Source organism: Apodemus sylvaticus, chromosome 17 (assembly GCF_947179515.1).
Source record: "Apodemus sylvaticus chromosome 17, mApoSyl1.1, whole genome shotgun sequence".
Taxonomy (NCBI): domain Eukaryota; kingdom Metazoa; phylum Chordata; class Mammalia; order Rodentia; family Muridae; genus Apodemus; species Apodemus sylvaticus.
Window position 1 is genome coordinate 60,550,066 of NC_067488.1, and position 17,146 is coordinate 60,567,211.

General features: G+C 38.9%; 1 protein-coding gene across 1 annotated transcript in view; it reads left to right on the forward strand.

Annotated features, from left to right (window-relative positions):
- The first annotated feature begins 3,263 nt into the window (after window positions 1-3,263).
- Muc19 (mucin 19, oligomeric) overlaps window positions 3,264-17,146 on the forward strand; it is a 101,240-nt gene continuing 87,357 nt past the window's right edge. Inside the window, exons 1-10 of the mRNA XM_052160363.1 lie at window positions 3,264-3,351; window positions 7,430-7,480; window positions 8,506-8,565; window positions 9,174-9,402; window positions 9,888-10,002; window positions 10,788-10,848; window positions 11,588-11,685; window positions 14,945-15,158; window positions 15,790-15,912; window positions 16,329-16,452. Of these exons, the coding sequence (XP_052016323.1) occupies window positions 3,264-3,351; window positions 7,430-7,480; window positions 8,506-8,565; window positions 9,174-9,402; window positions 9,888-10,002; window positions 10,788-10,848; window positions 11,588-11,685; window positions 14,945-15,158; window positions 15,790-15,912; window positions 16,329-16,452 (1,163 nt within the window). The remainder of the gene's footprint in view (window positions 3,352-7,429; window positions 7,481-8,505; window positions 8,566-9,173; window positions 9,403-9,887; window positions 10,003-10,787; window positions 10,849-11,587; window positions 11,686-14,944; window positions 15,159-15,789; window positions 15,913-16,328; window positions 16,453-17,146) is intronic.

A 17,146-nucleotide genomic window follows, 5' to 3' on the forward strand; every position in this document is an offset into this window, starting at 1 on the left:
TCAAATATTCAGGCTTCATTTTTTGTTGTTGCTGTTGAGACATGTGTTCTGAATTAGTATCTCTCTCTCTTTTTAAAGCAAAGTTTGTGTTTATTAAGAACAAGTTTTAATACATTTTTAATGTGGTCATCAAGGGAGAATGATTCCTGGAAAGAATATACATTTGAGAGTGAAATGATCTTAATAGAGGATGACGTTTAAGTAGGTCTGTCTATCTATCTATCTATCTATCTATCTATCATCTATCTCTGTCCATTGATTGTTCAATCTATCAATATCTCTCTATACCTGTATGATTTTTGTGCCTTTGAAATTACTGTGTTCAAAGACTTCAAAATTATGTAAAATACCTTGGAAAATGATTTTTATCTATGAATTTTTTTCTTTAGTGACATAGGTTATCTAAAGGTGCCTTGGATAGGATTACAGACTGATAAAATGGTTAGTCAAGTGCCTAAGGAATTTTCAGTAAACGTTGGGCTATAACATGGTTTATACTTGTTTATTATCTTGTTTCTGAGAGGGCCTCAATGTTCAGCAGAGGGATTGGCTTCTTTCCTTTTCACTGTCCCTTTAACTTGCCCTGTGACTCCATCCTGCCTTCATTTCTTTCAAACTTTTCTATTTTCCTTTAAGTTTTGTGACAGAAAATGAACAATTTCCTGTAGCTTTCTTAGGCTGTGTATCATTGTAGATGCTACCTATTCAGGGGTCAAAAATGTTGACATTTCTCTTCTTGGGAAGACATGACAACAAAATAAATCAATCATTAAGTTTAATCCCGGAAATAACACTCAAATCAGAAGGATTTTTTTTATCTACTATGTGTTGGCTGAGAACATATTGCTAGAAAACTATTAAAATTTCAGGAAACATCGAATAGGTTTCCTTTGAGTATGTTTATCTTGGGATGCTGAGGACACATTGCCCCAGGTGCCAGGTGTCCATAGACAGAACTCCATTACAATAATGGCAGGGATTCCATTGTGTTGTGGTGAGGTCAAGGCCACCTTGTGGGAGTGCTGAGTTCAATCAGTTTAACCTCTGAGGTTAGGAGAGAGCCCTTGGGATCTAAAGTTAGGGGACTTTTGTCTGTTAGAGGTCCTATTTATTATATAATATCTACAAACTCTTCTTGAGGAATTAAAAACTAGAAGCTAAATATCAGTAAATATATGATATTGTCCAACTATGTTGAAGAATGAGAAGACCTTCAGGATCATATGTAGTCTCCATCCAGAGATCTTTCCTTATACCCAAAACAATCCTAGCTTACAACTCTCACCAATCACCCTGGGGCAAATCTTGATCAGAGATTGCTTCCACAAAAACCACATAGTAAAAACAGGAGCCACCCACATGATTCCAGATCTCTGTATTTGGTCAGGAAAGAGAATACATTTTCTTTACTATTACAATGAACTAATTTTTGTGGCAGGGATTCATCCTAAGGGTTGGACAAAGGTTCCATACTAATCAAGTGAACGATCTACTTGCTCCAGATGAAGGGGAGCCAGTTGACAGAGCTGCCCTTTCACAGGGGGCGGGGGACCCATATGTCAGCATTTTAAATCTGAAGTTGTTCTTTTTGATCATCTGGCACAGCCTGGCATACTATTTAGAAAACTAATTTTATTGGGGCTTAGCCACAACCCCTGTTTGTAAGTGAATCTGATAAAAAAAAATGTCTCCGTGCCTGATTTGGTCATTAGTAACATTTATTGGCCATAAACATTAAAATTTGAAGCTGTTTAAAAGACAAAAGACTTTTGTTACTTATCCTACATAAGTTGCTGCTGCCAGTCATGAGCTTTATAAAGCAGACACACTCCTGGAACAGAAATATTCAAGCAGCTGAAATCTGTATCTCCAGCAGGCTTCCTCATTAGTGTCTCTCAAATATTGCTATGCCTGGTCTAAAAAACGGAAATACTTTCAAGGTAAACCTGGCTTGTCTTAATCAATTTAAAAGAAAGTAAAAGCTCAAAAGCTTAAAACCCAAACATGACTATGTACTGAGAATATAGTTAGACAGAAAAGAGCTGTTTCAGGAAAGAATTCAGTGGTTAAATAGCCGGGAATGGGGACAGAGGCTATGCCTATAATCTGAATATAAGAACAATCCCTGAAAGAAAAAACACTGAAGCAACTTAGAACTTAAAGTCAGGTTACCAGGGATGCTGACAGATTTGGAAATGGGGCTTAGCTTTGTGTTTAAGAAGTGCAGATGTCTTTTCTTCTGTTTGGAGAAAAAACTCAAGTCTTCTAGTAGTTCCCTAGTACAACCACGTTACCCTCAGAATGTCTCTGAGGCTCTGGAAGCTCAGAAGGAAAGATTTTGTTATAGGGGACACCTCCCTGAATTATTGTACTTCCTTTAGGTTAAGCTTCTGCCTACCCAGAAAGATTTATGTCCTTTCAGAGGTGTTTGAGAAAGCAAACAAACAAAAACAAAAAGAAACAAAACTAAGAAAAACAGTCAACATTCTCCCCTACCCCCACCCAGGAATATGCATGTTTGTAAGAGGTTAAGCAACATCAGTGGTCAGTGATTTATTCCCAAATCCTGACTTATTACATAGTGGACAGGCCATGACACGCAGTGGGAATAGTCTGTTTTCTTTTCTTTTTTCTTTTTTCTTTTAAAAGTATGGTTAACATTATTTATTATTATTATTATTATTATTATTATTATTACATCGAGAATTTAATTCTTTTCCGGATCACTGTTTTCTCTTTTGCAATTCTTTATTCTTTTTGTAAATTATTAATTATTTTATTTATTTACATCCCAAATGTTACCCTCCCCTCCAGTCTCCCCTCATAGAGTTCTTTTGTTATCCTGCCTCCCCTTCTCCTGGAAGAGGATGCACCCCCCCTCATTTGAATATCCCCTCCCTGGGACATCAAGCCTCTACAGAATTAGGTGCATCCTGGAACAGAGGCCAGACAAGGCTGTCCTCTGCTACATATCTGCTATGGGCCTTAGACCATCCGGCTTGTGCTCATTGGTTGGTGGTTCAGTCTCTGGTAGCTTCCAGGGGTCATAGTTGACACCGATGATCCTCCTATGATGTCACCATTCCCTACATTTCCTTCAGGTCATATCTAATAGTTTTAGTGCACTCCCTTTTCACGGTACTTGAGTCCTGCAGCTCTTTCGGAATCTAAGAATTCCCCTTGATTCCAACAGCCACTTTCAGTCCAATCAAAAAGTTGGCCCACAGGTGTTCCTTCAATTATGAGTAAGGACGGCGAATACAATGCCTATCATTTTTGCCGTGGAGAAGGCAAAAGGTTTCCTTTGTATAAATGAACCAGCGCTGATAATTGTAACTCCATTAAATATCTGTAGGTTAAGGGTTCAGTAAATCTCTAGGTTTAGGGTGTTCCCTTCAAGAGTGATTACTATGTATATTAATTTAGAAATGAGCCGCCCTGGGTTGTCTGTTACAGCAGAAATCAATTCCCCCATAGATGTTTTTTAGCAGCTATATGAAATTACACAAGGCATCTCAATGGTAGACATAAGTGACTGAGGCAGGCTTCCATAGGAAACATAGGGCAGCTGTAATCTCCCAAGATAGCTTTCCTTTCAGGTGAAGGGCTGCTCTTTTATGGAGGGGTAAAGCCCTGGGTTCCTAGAAGTCCATCCAGGGAAGTTATGTTTACGTAGCCTGCTTTTCTACAGCAATGCCAAGCATTGGCCCTTCTAAAAATTTCTTTTATTTTCCTAGGGTTTTTCTGAGGGGCCCATTTGGTTGTCTCAGGAAATGTATGAGTTCTGTTGGCATTCTGGCAGTGGTTGGGCTTGTTCTTGTGGGCTTATTTTTGTGTTTGTGACCATTTTTTCCCTGGCACTTTGCCTATGATTTATCACTGTGGCTGATACTTCAAAAGCCAAATTTAAACATTGACATAGGTGTAGTCAGGCACCTCAATGTTTGCTTTTGAACCTCTTTCCTAATGTCTAAAGAATACTGACTGATAAATTCTAGTAGAATTTGAGCTTAGAACAATTTAAAAAAGAATTTTGAAAATAGTCCATTTAAACATACACACATTTTTTATGGATTAAAAAACATGCTTCCTCCTTCAGACAAACCTTTGTATCTGATACTGTTTTTTTCTTCTTCTTTCTTTTCTTATCTGCTCATTTCTGTTTTCTATTTAACACTTTTCAAAACTGTATTTGGATACCTATATTTTCCTATCTTTCTCTTACTTGATGTTTCATTCCCGGTTTACTATCCTTTACAAAATTTCTCAGTTTAGAAAAACTCATGCTATTTTAATATAAACCCAAGAAACTATATTTAAGCATAGAAAACACTGACATTGCATCTTAAACATCTAACAGGTATAAATACAGGAAAGCACAAACTAACGGCAGTATAGACATTCCTATCTTCTCTTACTGATAAATTTGTTTATATTTTTGGTCTTAGACACTGAGTTTTACCATGTAGCCCTAACTGGCCTGCGGCTTGCTATATAGCCTCAGACTGGTCTTCAGTTCTCGCTAATCACCTTTCTTCCTGAGTGTTTGGATTATACACGTGCAATCATACTAGTCATGAAGGTTATCTTTTGTTGAAATATTTTGTCCTATTTTTTAAGGTGGGAAACAGTATTGAGAATTGAACCCAGGGTCTCAAACTTACTAGGAGAGCACTCTCTAATTAAGCTACATCCCAGCCCAGCACGTTTGTTTAACTTGTTTGTTAGATGTTTTCAAGTTCCATCGCTTAAGAAAAAATTGGATCAAGTACGTCTGTATTTACAAGCTGATTTGAAACCCAGCAAATATCGTACAAACAAAAGCAGGCCTTCACAGAATGCATACTAATCGTTAAGATAAGCCAAATCAAAAAGGCTTGAAGCTTTCTCTTTTTTATTAGATATTTTCTTTATTTATATTTCAAATGTTATTCCCTTTCCTGGTTTCTTCTCCGAAAAGCCCTATCTCATTCCTCCCCCTGCTCACTAACTTCTGCTTCCTGATCCTGCATTCCCCCTACACTGGACGTGTAGTGTGTAATCTCTCATTCCAAATCTGTGCTTCCAAGGGTATCCCTCTTAGTGAGGACAGGTAGGAAATGTTCATATAAAAGGCACAGTGCTTAAGCTGTCATTGGTAAAGCCTTAACAAAAACAGAGTCAGTCACAAGTGAAGCTAGGGATGAAGATCTTTTCTGTAGCCTGAGCCCTGGACTACTCGCCCTCTAATTCTACCTGCCCTAGAGGGTTGGAGGTGCAGAGTCAAGGACACAGACTAGCAGAGCAGGTGGGAAACCCTGTAGGAAGGTCATCTGGGCACTGCTGCAAGCTCCTTTAATACCCTCCACCCGTGCCCCTATTGGCCCAGAAGAAAGCACCTCTTCTTCTAAACAGCAGCTCCTGATAGCCTGCCATTGTCTGTGCCAGCGATCCTTTGGTCTCTCGGGCAGTCCTCAATTAAGTCCTCCTGCAGGAGATGTTTTTGTGGCTGTGATGCCCCAGGGCATTTACATAGAGGTGACCTGCCTTTCCTGTTTATGCTTTTTCTTCTGTGAAGAACTAACCAGCAAGAGAGGGAGACACTCTTACCACCAGAAATTTCTATTTTTTTTAAAGATTTACAGATGTGTGTGTGTGTGTGTGTGTGTTTGTGTCTGTGTTGCAAGTGTGACGACAACGTTTGTCAAGGCCAGAAGAGAGCATTGGATCCCAGGGAACAGGAATTACAGGTAATTGTGATGTGGCTTCTGGGAATCTTTAAAATTCCAAATAATATTTTTTTTCAGATGAATTAATGTGAAGTAGTTTTGGAGTTTTAAAAGAAGTGTTTCACCATTGATTCCAGCAGGAGTAGAATGATGAAAGAAGGAGAAATAAGCTTGGGTGGACTGGGGTGTACGGGTGGAAGGAGGGAGGAAGGGAGGGAGAGGTGAGCTTGGGTGGAGAGAGGGATGGGGAAGAGAGCATGGGTGTAGGGAGGGAGGGGGAGGTGAGCATGGGTGTAGGGAGGGGGGGTGAGCATGGGTGTAGGGAGGGGGGAAGTGAGCTTAGGTGTAGGGAGGGAGGGGGAGGTGAGCATGGGTGTAGGGAGGGAGGGGGAGGTGAGCATGGGTGTGGGGAGGGAGGGGGAGGTGAGCATGGGTGTAGGGAGGGGGGGGAGGAGGAGGGGTGGGGAACACAGGTCTGAAAAGGACAGTGCACATACAAGGATAGGTTTGTCAAAGGAGTATACCTTTAATTTTCTGCTGTGGGAAAATTATCAATTAGAGACTATTCTACCATTTACATGTTGAGGTACAGCTACTTTAATTTTCCTCCACAAGGAGACTTTTAGAAAAGAGTCTCTCTCTTTCTCTGTGTGTGTGTCTTTAGTATACTAATGTCTTCTTTTGTTGCTGATGTTTTGTTTTTCTCCCAAAGTTTAGGCTTTTTTTTTTTAAATAAAAAAATACAATCTGATTACAGTTTCCCCTGTCCCTCCTCTGAGTTCTTTTTCACTTCCCCCTTTCAACCACATTCACCATCATTCCAAGTCTCTCTTTAGCAAGCAAACAACTCCTTAAGAAGCAGCAATAAAATAAAACAAAAACAAACACATCATAATAGGACCTACTAGAACCAAAGGGACAAAGATCCAAAGAAAGCACACATGGAATGCATGGGGATGCAGAGACACACATTTGCACACACAGGAGGCCCTAAGAACACAGAACCAGAAGCCACAATACACACCCAGAGAACCTGTGAGGTTAAATATAAATATACAAATAAATAAGATGCCCTGAGTTAATGTTATTAGACAAAGAACTTCCCAGGCTGCCGCTGAGTACACTTGTGTGTGGCTCATCCGCTGCTGGGCATGAGGCCTGCTCTGAAGAGTGATTGGCTTCCCTGGTGAGACTTCCTTGGTGAAAACTAATTTTCATTTGCAAGAAGATATCAATTAGAGATAGCTTCTGAGTTAGGGATGGGAGCATGTGTCCACTTCTTTTGGCTCTGGTCCCAGATGTCTTGACACAATAGTAAAGCCACCCTTCATATACTTAGTATCTTTCACAGTTCCACTTCCCATGAGCAAGAATCCTTTGTTCAACTGACATCTCGGATTGATACCTAGATATTCCAAATGTAAATCGGCTCTTAGTGGAAACAGGTTCGGCGGAAAGTGAAGTAACCTGCTTTCATCCTTCTGTGCACAATTCTTTGGGCTTTCCTTTAACAAATTCTAAAATGATGTTTCTAGAGTAAGTTAACTTTTTATATGACATATAATTACTTTTTCTTCAGTGGAGATTGAGTTGATAATGTGTAACTTTTTGTGTATAGTGTCTCCTGATCCAAGTGTTGGGATTGCCAAGTTTGTATCTATGGTTTATCCATCAGATTTTTAAAATCATATTTTATTAAGTCTGATTCTGTGTTAAAACAGGTACAGCAAGCTCAGCTGGGCACAGTACAACTGGACCACCCAGTACTTCAGGTAATTTACTTTCAGGAGAATAATTTGTGGCTTCTGGTGTTGAATGAAAAAAAAAAGGACACATGCACGTATAAATATAAATTTGAAAGCCTCTGTTGGTTACTAACTTACTGGGACACGATAACACCACGTTACCCTGTTTACAATATTGAGCCTCTTAGCACTTCCCAAGTAAAAGATTTAGGGGACCAATGAGATACTTAAAGAAAATACATGACTAAGAGAAAAATGTTTTATGGGAATTTTAATAAAGCATTAAAGTACTTCTCCTTTATTGTATAAGGCACATTTATAAACTGTTCTAAACAAAGTAGGAATATAGATGATGCCCTTACGATCTGAGTAAAGTTAATGCCTAGTGAAGAGAGTGGCTAATGATGCACAATAACCACATCCTGAAAAGTGTTTACAATGTTTCTGAAATACCTACTTTTGTTACTGGCATCATCCTGAGTTTTAAGCCTGACCCGACTCAAACTGGCTCTCAAACCAAATTAATTTATCTATCTCAAAAGATTGTTAGAAATACAAAAATGGATTTGAAATTCTAGGTACCTGACATTCCCCTTTGATCTAGGAAAATTACATTTTCCATGGACATACATGATGATGGCGTTAATAGTATGAGATGATACATCGGCAGACTAAGCTGTGCATTGGCCTTGCTTGCTTTGTGGTTTCTGATAGAGATTTGCTTATATTTTTTTTTCAAGCAGGGGAGACAGCTCTATAATAGATATGGCAAGCTACTGATTATGTACTATCTCAGTGACTTGTCCCTAACGGATTTCAGAATGCACAGTGACTGATTTGGCCCCAGAAACAAGAGCAGATCCCAGAGATGATTACACATATGAAGTTGTCAAATCCTAGCTCTCAGGACAGTTTTACACATTCAGGATAGGGAACTGTACTAGTGGAAAACAACATTTAACTTCTCACTTAAGTAGTCCCTATCCTTGGAAGTACATTCTGAATCAATGTATGCTTAAATCTAAATATTACTTATATCTTGTGTTGAATAGAAAAAGCATCCCATGTTCCAGAAGCGACTCCCACATACTCGGAAGCAAATGAAGTTGCTGGTAAGTAAACATAACTCGGATAGGCTATTCATAGGTTTAGACCTAGCCCCGTACCTTGAACAGTTCACAAGATAACTAAAACATAAAACTAATTAAAAAAAAAAAAGAAACCCTTCACCTGTTGGACTTCTGCATGTTTCAGTGACATCACATTCACACTATTTGTTTCTAGTGCACATGAATATAGCATGTGAAGTAATCTATGTGCACATATATACACATTCATACTAAGTCTTATACTCTTCCATATGAATGGTACCACTTTTTCTCAGGATAAAAATCTCTCTACCCAAAGCAAAATGAACGAGAAAGCTTCAGCTTTCTTACCTTCCTACTGCAACTTAGACACAACATCCCTTTCCCCCCAAGGTAGAACAGATGTTTTGATTAGCGTTGTGTTTTAGCCAGAGCAAGACTTTTCAGGCATCCCCTGGGACCTGTGACTGCTTTGCTTTCAGTTTTGTAGCGGTAAGAAACAAAAACAAACAACCCACTTAGTTATTGGGCAAATTGAACCTTATTAAGATGTTTCCGTAGCAGAAGCAGCTAGAAGGTTTGCTTATGGGCACTAACAAGTGTTAATTTCCTCTCTTGACTGTTCTCTGTAGGTGAAGCCGCTTTCTGGGGCAAGGGCAAGTACAAAGCTCTGAATGGCCGCATCTTTTCCTTCGAGTCCCAGTGCGCATTCACTTTCTGCCGAGATTGTGCTGAGTCTGGAGGAGACTTCAATATTGAGATCAAAAGGCACAAGAATGGTGATATTGAAGAAATCAAAGCTCTGATCGATGATGTCGAGATCTTGGTTGTGCGTGGTAATATTATTGTCAATGAAGAAAGGTAATAACAGGGTATATTGTCTATGATTTAAAGGATAGTTTGGAGTGTGAGACAAAACCAACCAGAATGAAAAGCCGAGTTGAATAGGGAGTGGCCTACAGTCAGTCCGGTTTCAATGCTAGAACACAACCTGTGGCTCTGTTGCACAGTTATTCAGGGTGTCTACATTGAGTGTGAAAAACTTTAAGCTTCGCAAATTAAAAATCAAAGAGGCCACTGTTTTTCAGAAGTAACTATTCAGATTTCAAAGAGACAGGTTCTTTGACTGCTCTCTGGGATAAGGTGGCATTGATATTCTACTTGTAAATATTTCAAGTCATTTGATGGTAGGTTTCTAGCAATAGGACTAACCTGCTACTTGTTTATTTCTCCAAAACATGCCAAAGCTACATACATACAGTGCTTATTTCCCAGAAGTCCTTGTCACCGTTGTACCGTTTTCTTCACTAGCACACATTGGATTATTTTATTTTTATATGTTTCAGGGTACAGATACCATTCAGCAATAAGATGATTCATATTAAGGAACAAAGTGATCACTATGTTCTCAAAACCCGCAGAAGAATCTTGTCTATGAGGTGGGGCAAGGCCGACCTCTCAGTAAGTCCATCAATGATTTTCTCTGAACTTTTTTTGGCATTTGGTCTTTGGGTTTTTTTTTCTTTTTTTTTTTTTCAGTCATAAAAATGAACACGCAGGGAAAGGATAAAGTAAGATTTGTTGAGGGATCTTTACATGCTCACTGTGCTGAGCATTTCCATGCCTGGTAGTCAAAGTACCTTGACAGGCAGCCCCTGTGGAGGGCCCAGGATGGAGCTGAATGTGTGGGTCAAGGAAAGCTAGGGTTTCTATGGGGTTCCCATTGTGCGAGACACAGGGTCTCTGCACCTCTATCTGTTTCTTGTGCCTTCGCTTGGGTCCTTTTGCTTTTGTTGCTTTTGCCCTATTTAATGGTTGGTTTTTATTTTAACATCGAATTTATTATATTTTATATTATATCCCTTTAGAAGTCTGTTTGTTTTTCTAATGAGAAACAGAGAGTGTGTGATGGGAGGGGAGGTGGGGAGGAAATGGGAGGAGCAGAAAGAGGGGAAACTGTAATATATTTTGAATAGATTATGGTTGTATTATGACTATATTATGAACATATTAAAAGTCTATTTTCAATAAAAAAAAGATAAAATCTACCTGAGGGCATAATAAACAGTGGAGTCAGACTCGTTCCAAGTTCCAGTCAGAGTTTCTTTAAGAAAGGCACCCATCCCCCCAGCTGACCAGTGCACACAAGTTCACACAGGAGGAGACCCTGCCTTTGGGTTTGGTTAAAATTGTCTTTAGATACTTTTACGATTATATGACCATACCTATGTTCTTTGTTTTCAAAGCTCACTCTTTATAGCCAGTATACAACCTGTGGTCTGTGCGGCAACTTTGACAGTGTGCCAGGTGAGATCTGGAACATTATTCCTAAGCAAATCACTTTCTAAAAGAAAATTTAAAATTCTTCTCACATTTAGGTAAATTTACTAATAATTTGCACCTGTTTAAAGAATGAGACACGGTTAGAATCAGCATATATTTATCTTGCCAAGACTGTATGTCACTCACAAATAAGGCATAGACTAATGGATATCTTGAAATAATGCTCTGAATTGCAGGTGAGGATACTTGTTTTTCTAGTCAGAGCAAGCTGTCTTATTTACACACACATACACACATACATAAATACACACACGGTTCACTTATCCCCTGTACTCCTATAACCTTGTTCAGGTTAAGTTTTTAAAATCACATTCTATTCATAAAAATCTTTTTTAATTGATTCGTACTTTGGGTACTATCTAGTACTGTGTACTGTAGTAAAGAAGTTTACTACATATGATTTGGAATGATAGGACATCAAAGTCTTAGCTGAATATATAACCCACTTACTACATTTCTTCTCTTAAAAAATATTCACTTTTAAATTTGTAGCTTAAAGCCATTCAAAGCAAATACTAGCCAAGACACAGAACAAAGCTAAACAAATCTCTACCCTTTAGCCTTAAAGAGAATTCTGTCTTTACATAATTATTTATATTTTCTTTCTTTTCCTTTTTCAGGGTCTACTCATAAATTTTGTAGAGAAAATTATTTTTATTAGATATATTCTTTATTTACATTTCAAATGTTGTCCCCCTTCCAGGTGAGGATATTAATGAGCACATCGCCAGCAGTAAAATCTCCAATGACTGCCCCAGCGCCGTGAACAGGAGCAATGAAGTTTGTGAAGATGGAGTCCAGGTAGGAAATCAGGGTTTGCCTTGCAGCACTTTTAACACGACTCCCTCTGAATTTTTAAAATAAAACTTAATGTGTATTTTTAAGGCATCTAACATGATGTTGTGGGGGTATATAAAAAGAACAAGAAGATTACAGCAACCAAGGAGTACCAGTGGAGGGACCCATGGCTCCAGCTGCATATGTAGCAGAGGATGGCCTTGTAGGACATCAGTGAGAGGAGAGACCCTTGGTCCTGAGAAGGCTCTATGCTGCAGTGTAGGGGAATGCCAGGACAGGGAAGCCGGAGTGGGTGGGTTGGTGAGCAGGGGGAGGGGGAAGGGATAGAGGGTTTTCGGAGGGGAAACGAGGAAAAGAGATAACATTTGAAACATAAATAAAGAAAATATCTGAAAAAAAAAAGATTACAGCAGTGAAGAAAACTAATGTACCCATCCTACCATAAAGGCACTCACCTTTTGTACTTGTGGTAGGAAGAGCTGACCTCTGCTTGTTTAGTGTGAGCATCTGGCATGGCTGCATTACTGTGGTCATTGCAGTGTACTGGTGAGCCGAAGCTCAGCATCTGCTGCTCCTATGTACGCCTATGTGATGACTTCTGCCATGCGTCTCCCTATTTCTTCTCCTCCAGCTCCTAGCCACCACTGCCTTTCCACCCTACCTTTGGTTGCCTTTGAAGATCCTTCCTATAAATGAGATTATATAGTTTAAAAAATTTTTCATATAGCATGACATTCTGTAGGCTCATCGATTTTGTAACAGCCTGTAAGATCTTGTTCTTTGTTTGAGAGCTGAATAATGTCCTGCTACATTACAGATTGTGTGTGGTGTGTGTGTGTGTGTGTCCATTTCTCTTACTATAGCTGTTAAGGCTATTTTCCTAACTTGGCTTCTGAGAATGGTGCTGTATGAATGTGGTGAATAGATAGTTTTTTGAGGGTCAGTGCCCTGTCTTTATGTTTCTGAAATTTCTATGCTGTCTTTGGCCATGGCTATAAAAGAGTTTCTTCTTTTAATCTGAGCATACATTTATTTATTATTTTCTGACTCTATGTTGATAGTCATTCTGATGGCTTTGATTTATATTTATCTAATGATTAATGGCATTTTGCAGACTCCTAGGAATGTTTTCCCCTTTTTGGGAAATATATAGGTTAATTGTGTTTTTGTGTCATTGAGTTATATGAGCTCTTAATAAACATTTTTTAAAGTATAAAATAATTTTATTTTTTAATTGGATATTTTATTTATTTACATATCAAATGTTATTCCCTTTCCTGATTTCCCCTCTGCAAACCCCTTATCCCATCTACCTTATCCTGCTTCTATGAGGGTGCTCCCCCATCCACCTATCTACTGCCTTGAGGTCTTAGCATTCCTCTACACTGGGGTATCAAGCCTTCACAGGATCACGGGCCTCCCCTCCCATTTATGTTGGATAAGGCCCTTTCAGCTCCTTCATTCCTTTCCAACTCCTCCATTGGGGTCCTTGTGCTCAGTCTGATGGTCGGCTGAGAGCATCCAATTTGTATTGGTCAGGCTTTGGCAGAACCTCTCAGGAGGCAGCTGTATCAGGCTCCTGTCAGCAAGCACTTCTTGGCATCTTCAATAGTGTCTTAATAAACTTTGTAATCAGCCCTTTATCAGATCACATCTTGCAAATATTTTCCAAATCTCTAGGTTCCCATTTGAATTTTTGTTTCAAAATATACATTGTTTCTTTTGCTGCACATAAAAAAAAACACAAATGTACATAATAAACAAAGGCACACTTGGTGGCCTGAGTTTTCAGCATAGCATCTAAATGTTCACTCTGAGCCAGTGTTGAGCAGAGCTTCCTTTCTTTGATCTTAGGTTTTTATATTTTCAGGTGTTACAGTCATAGCTTTCACACATTCTGACTTGATTTCTGTTCCTGTGTGAGATCAGGACTCTATTTCTTTCCTCTGTGTGTGGCAATCCTGTTTTCCAAGCACCATTGTTCAAAGGCCTGTACTCTCGCATTATGCTGTCTTGGTGCTTTGTCAGAAATCGGTTGGCCAAATGAATTAAATTTAACCTAGGACCACTCTTCTGATCTGCTGCCCTATGAACTATGCTAACGCCACAGTGAGGGAGCCCATAGATTTGTTTGAATGCTCCCATCCCCTCCGACCCCACCATAGACATTCTGTCATGGCTTTCTCCCAATGTTGCTGAGCTCTCTCTTTCCAGTCCAGTCCATCTGTAGATGCCAAGGTAAGATTTTCCCCAAGGCATCATGGTATAGATCCTGTTTTAGTGTAACAACACTCATTTTCTTAGCGTGATAGTTTAGATTATCTGTTTAGTGAGTACAGTCTCTGTTCAGGCAGAACTTCTTCTTCCAAAGCATTCACAATCTGCATGTTTCTCTAACATCTGACCAGAATGTGCTGTTTGAAATGTCCCTGACATTCATGTGACCTTCATATGACCTTCATAAAAAGTTATACAGAATAATAATTCTGCCTGCATGATTAAAGACAGCCATTGAGAAATAGAAAATTTAGGAAAACAAAATTTTCATTTTCTTATTTTCACCTTATTTGGGGGGGGGGGAGTATTATCTGTCTTCCTTGGCTGAAATTAATACAAAGTACACAGTTGCAAAACAGGTCATTTTGCATTTTTTAAAAACCACTCATTGTAGCAGAAAACACCATGTGGTAGTTGAAATATGTTGAAATTTAAACGTTTTATGGTATAAAAATATATGTTTTTATTTTGTTTACTGACAGAGAACAAATGAACAAATAAATTATTTATAGAGTAAACACATATGCTTTCTACTATAAAGCAAACTGTATTTTATGGTCACCTGCTCACCTGTCTACTCATGAAATGTAAGCAGATCAACAGTTAGGGGCCAGCCTTGCTTTTGTGTAGTGTGGGTTTTCACCAGTTACCATGTCTTGGTAAGTTCCCTAGCATTACTTTGCCCCTCCCATTTCCTCCCTCCCCCAACCCCAACCCTGGATCTAAGACTCACTGCAGTAAGACAGTTGGATACTTGTAGGTGGGACAATATTTGAGACCATCACAGCAATCTGAAATGTCAGAGGTAAAACTTCCTTGTGGGACTACCCACATTTAAGATTTCAGTTAGAATTCGATGGCTTCACACTACAAGAGATACAGAATGTAATGTTACAACAAACCAAAGTATCTATCTTTTCTTCCACACTGTTCACTCTACCACCCGTCCCCATTATATTTTAATGAAATGTGCTTTGTTTTGCAGTATTGTGACAAAATTATTGGAACATACTTTGAGAAATGTACGAAAGTTTCCCCTTTATCCAGTGAGTACAAAAACGTGTGTGTTGATGAGTACTGTCGAACCGGAGGGAGCAAGCAGAGGACATGTGACACCTTCTCAGAACTGTCCCGCCTGTGTGCCTATGATGGCCCTGGTGTCTTTGAAGACTGGCGAGATGACTCTGCTGTGGTTTGTGGTAGGTGCTTCTCTTCTTAACAGTCGTAGCCTATGAACAGATGCTTTCTTAACAAATTCTCTTAGTTCAAGTATATCTCAAAACTATTTTCTTGAATGATTCTAAGGACCAGAAAGGGAGTAACCAATAAGGAAGCTTGTCTCTAACATGTTTAGGAAGAGATTAAAGGCCATTTTGTGCTATGACTTCACTTGTTGAAGAATTTTATGTTGAAGGTCTTAATTAGTAAAGTCATCAGCAAACTGGAAGGGGAGAAATGTAAACTCCGTGAACAGAACTGAATATCTTTAGTAGTGTCCTCCGAAAAGATTAGCAGATTGCAAATAAGAGCTTTGTACAAATAAAAGTACAATTTATACTTCGATGCCTGGGTTGGTCTTTATTCAACTGGAAACCAAATTTAACATGAGATGAAACTAAATGGAGTAATTTATATTCCCTCTAAATTTAAGGCTACTGAGAGAAATAATGCTTAGGAAACTGCCATAATTTAGTTCTGTGGAGTATCCAGAATGATTTGAAAAACAGAGTAATGAAACCCATTTGAAAGGACCATTGGAGAATTGTATATTTACCCCATTTGATTTCCTATAATCATTTTACAAGTGTGCATGTTTTTATATACCTTCAGCAAAGCAACAATGCCCAGGAAAGCACATCTACAAAGAATGTAGACCTTCGAATCCTCCGACATGCTCTAATGTGGCTCCATTTCAAGACAGTGAATGTGTGAGCGGCTGCATCTGTCCAGAAGGTAATTTACTTAGGAAAGCGTTCACGCCACCACAACACTGGACAGGGCACAGCAAACCGTAGCTCCAAAAGGCTATTGCAACAGGTGAATTATCCTCATCAGTCCTCTGACAACCCGTGAAGGAATGTCAGCCACGCTCTGAGCTAATTAATATACTTTTCTATGTGAATGCTGAGTGTTTCCGTACTCCACAGAGTACAAGGAACCTAGTAGATCCTGTCTCTATGAGGCAGTAACTCATGCTCAGATTTTTCATCTCCTATTGTTGTCAGTTAACATGAAAACTTATCATTTACACAGGAAATTGCCATTTCAGGGCACACTTGCTTTAGAACTAGTTCATGAGTGGCTACAGTTGTGGAAGACTTCACTGATGTTCAAATAATTTTGAAACTACATCTATATGTGTATTCTAGGTTACCTATTGGATGATATTAGAGAGAAAGGAAAGTGTGTCTTAAAGGAAAAATGTCCCTGTGAATCTAATGGGAAGGTGTATAAGCCAGGAGAAGTCCGAGAAGGCCGCTGTGGCTCCCAGTGGTATGTGGGTTCTTTTTTAATCTACATTTGATGGGTGTTAAGATAAAAGTCAGGGTTTTCATTCATGCTTAAAGTTATTAAAATTTAATTCAGCAAAAAAATGATACTTCTAGACTCATAACAGGCCATGGGTGAAAAAGATACCGGAACAAACAAACCATCATAATAATCTGTTAGTCAGTGTTTTCACATTCCTGGCATATTACGCTTACAGATTCTGGGCAATGAGTCGGTTACCCAGGAATTCTTGGAAATTTTAAAATTATAATGACTTCGAATATACTTCCACTAATTGTCACACTCTAGTATTTAGGTAACTAAACTTCTGTTTAAAGCACAAATACAGTAAGGTTAGGAGTGCCTACAAAGAATGTATAGGAATATTCAAACACTTAAAACCATACTTCAAAGTGAAGGTCTCCACCAAGGTAACATCCCCTTAAGGAACAACATGTGGGCATTGCTCATTGAAGGATTACTGGGTATTGAGAATCTGTGGGCCCTTGAGAGGTCACATAAGACACCCTCACAAAGCAGAGTATTTATGAACTCATTAGTGTTTTACTTTCTAATGTCTTTCTTGTTCTCCTTAATGTTATACTTTAACCATATTACATTTGTTTATAAATATCTATCTTTTATCTATCTATCTATCTATCTATCTATCTATCTATCTATCATCTATCTCCACTAT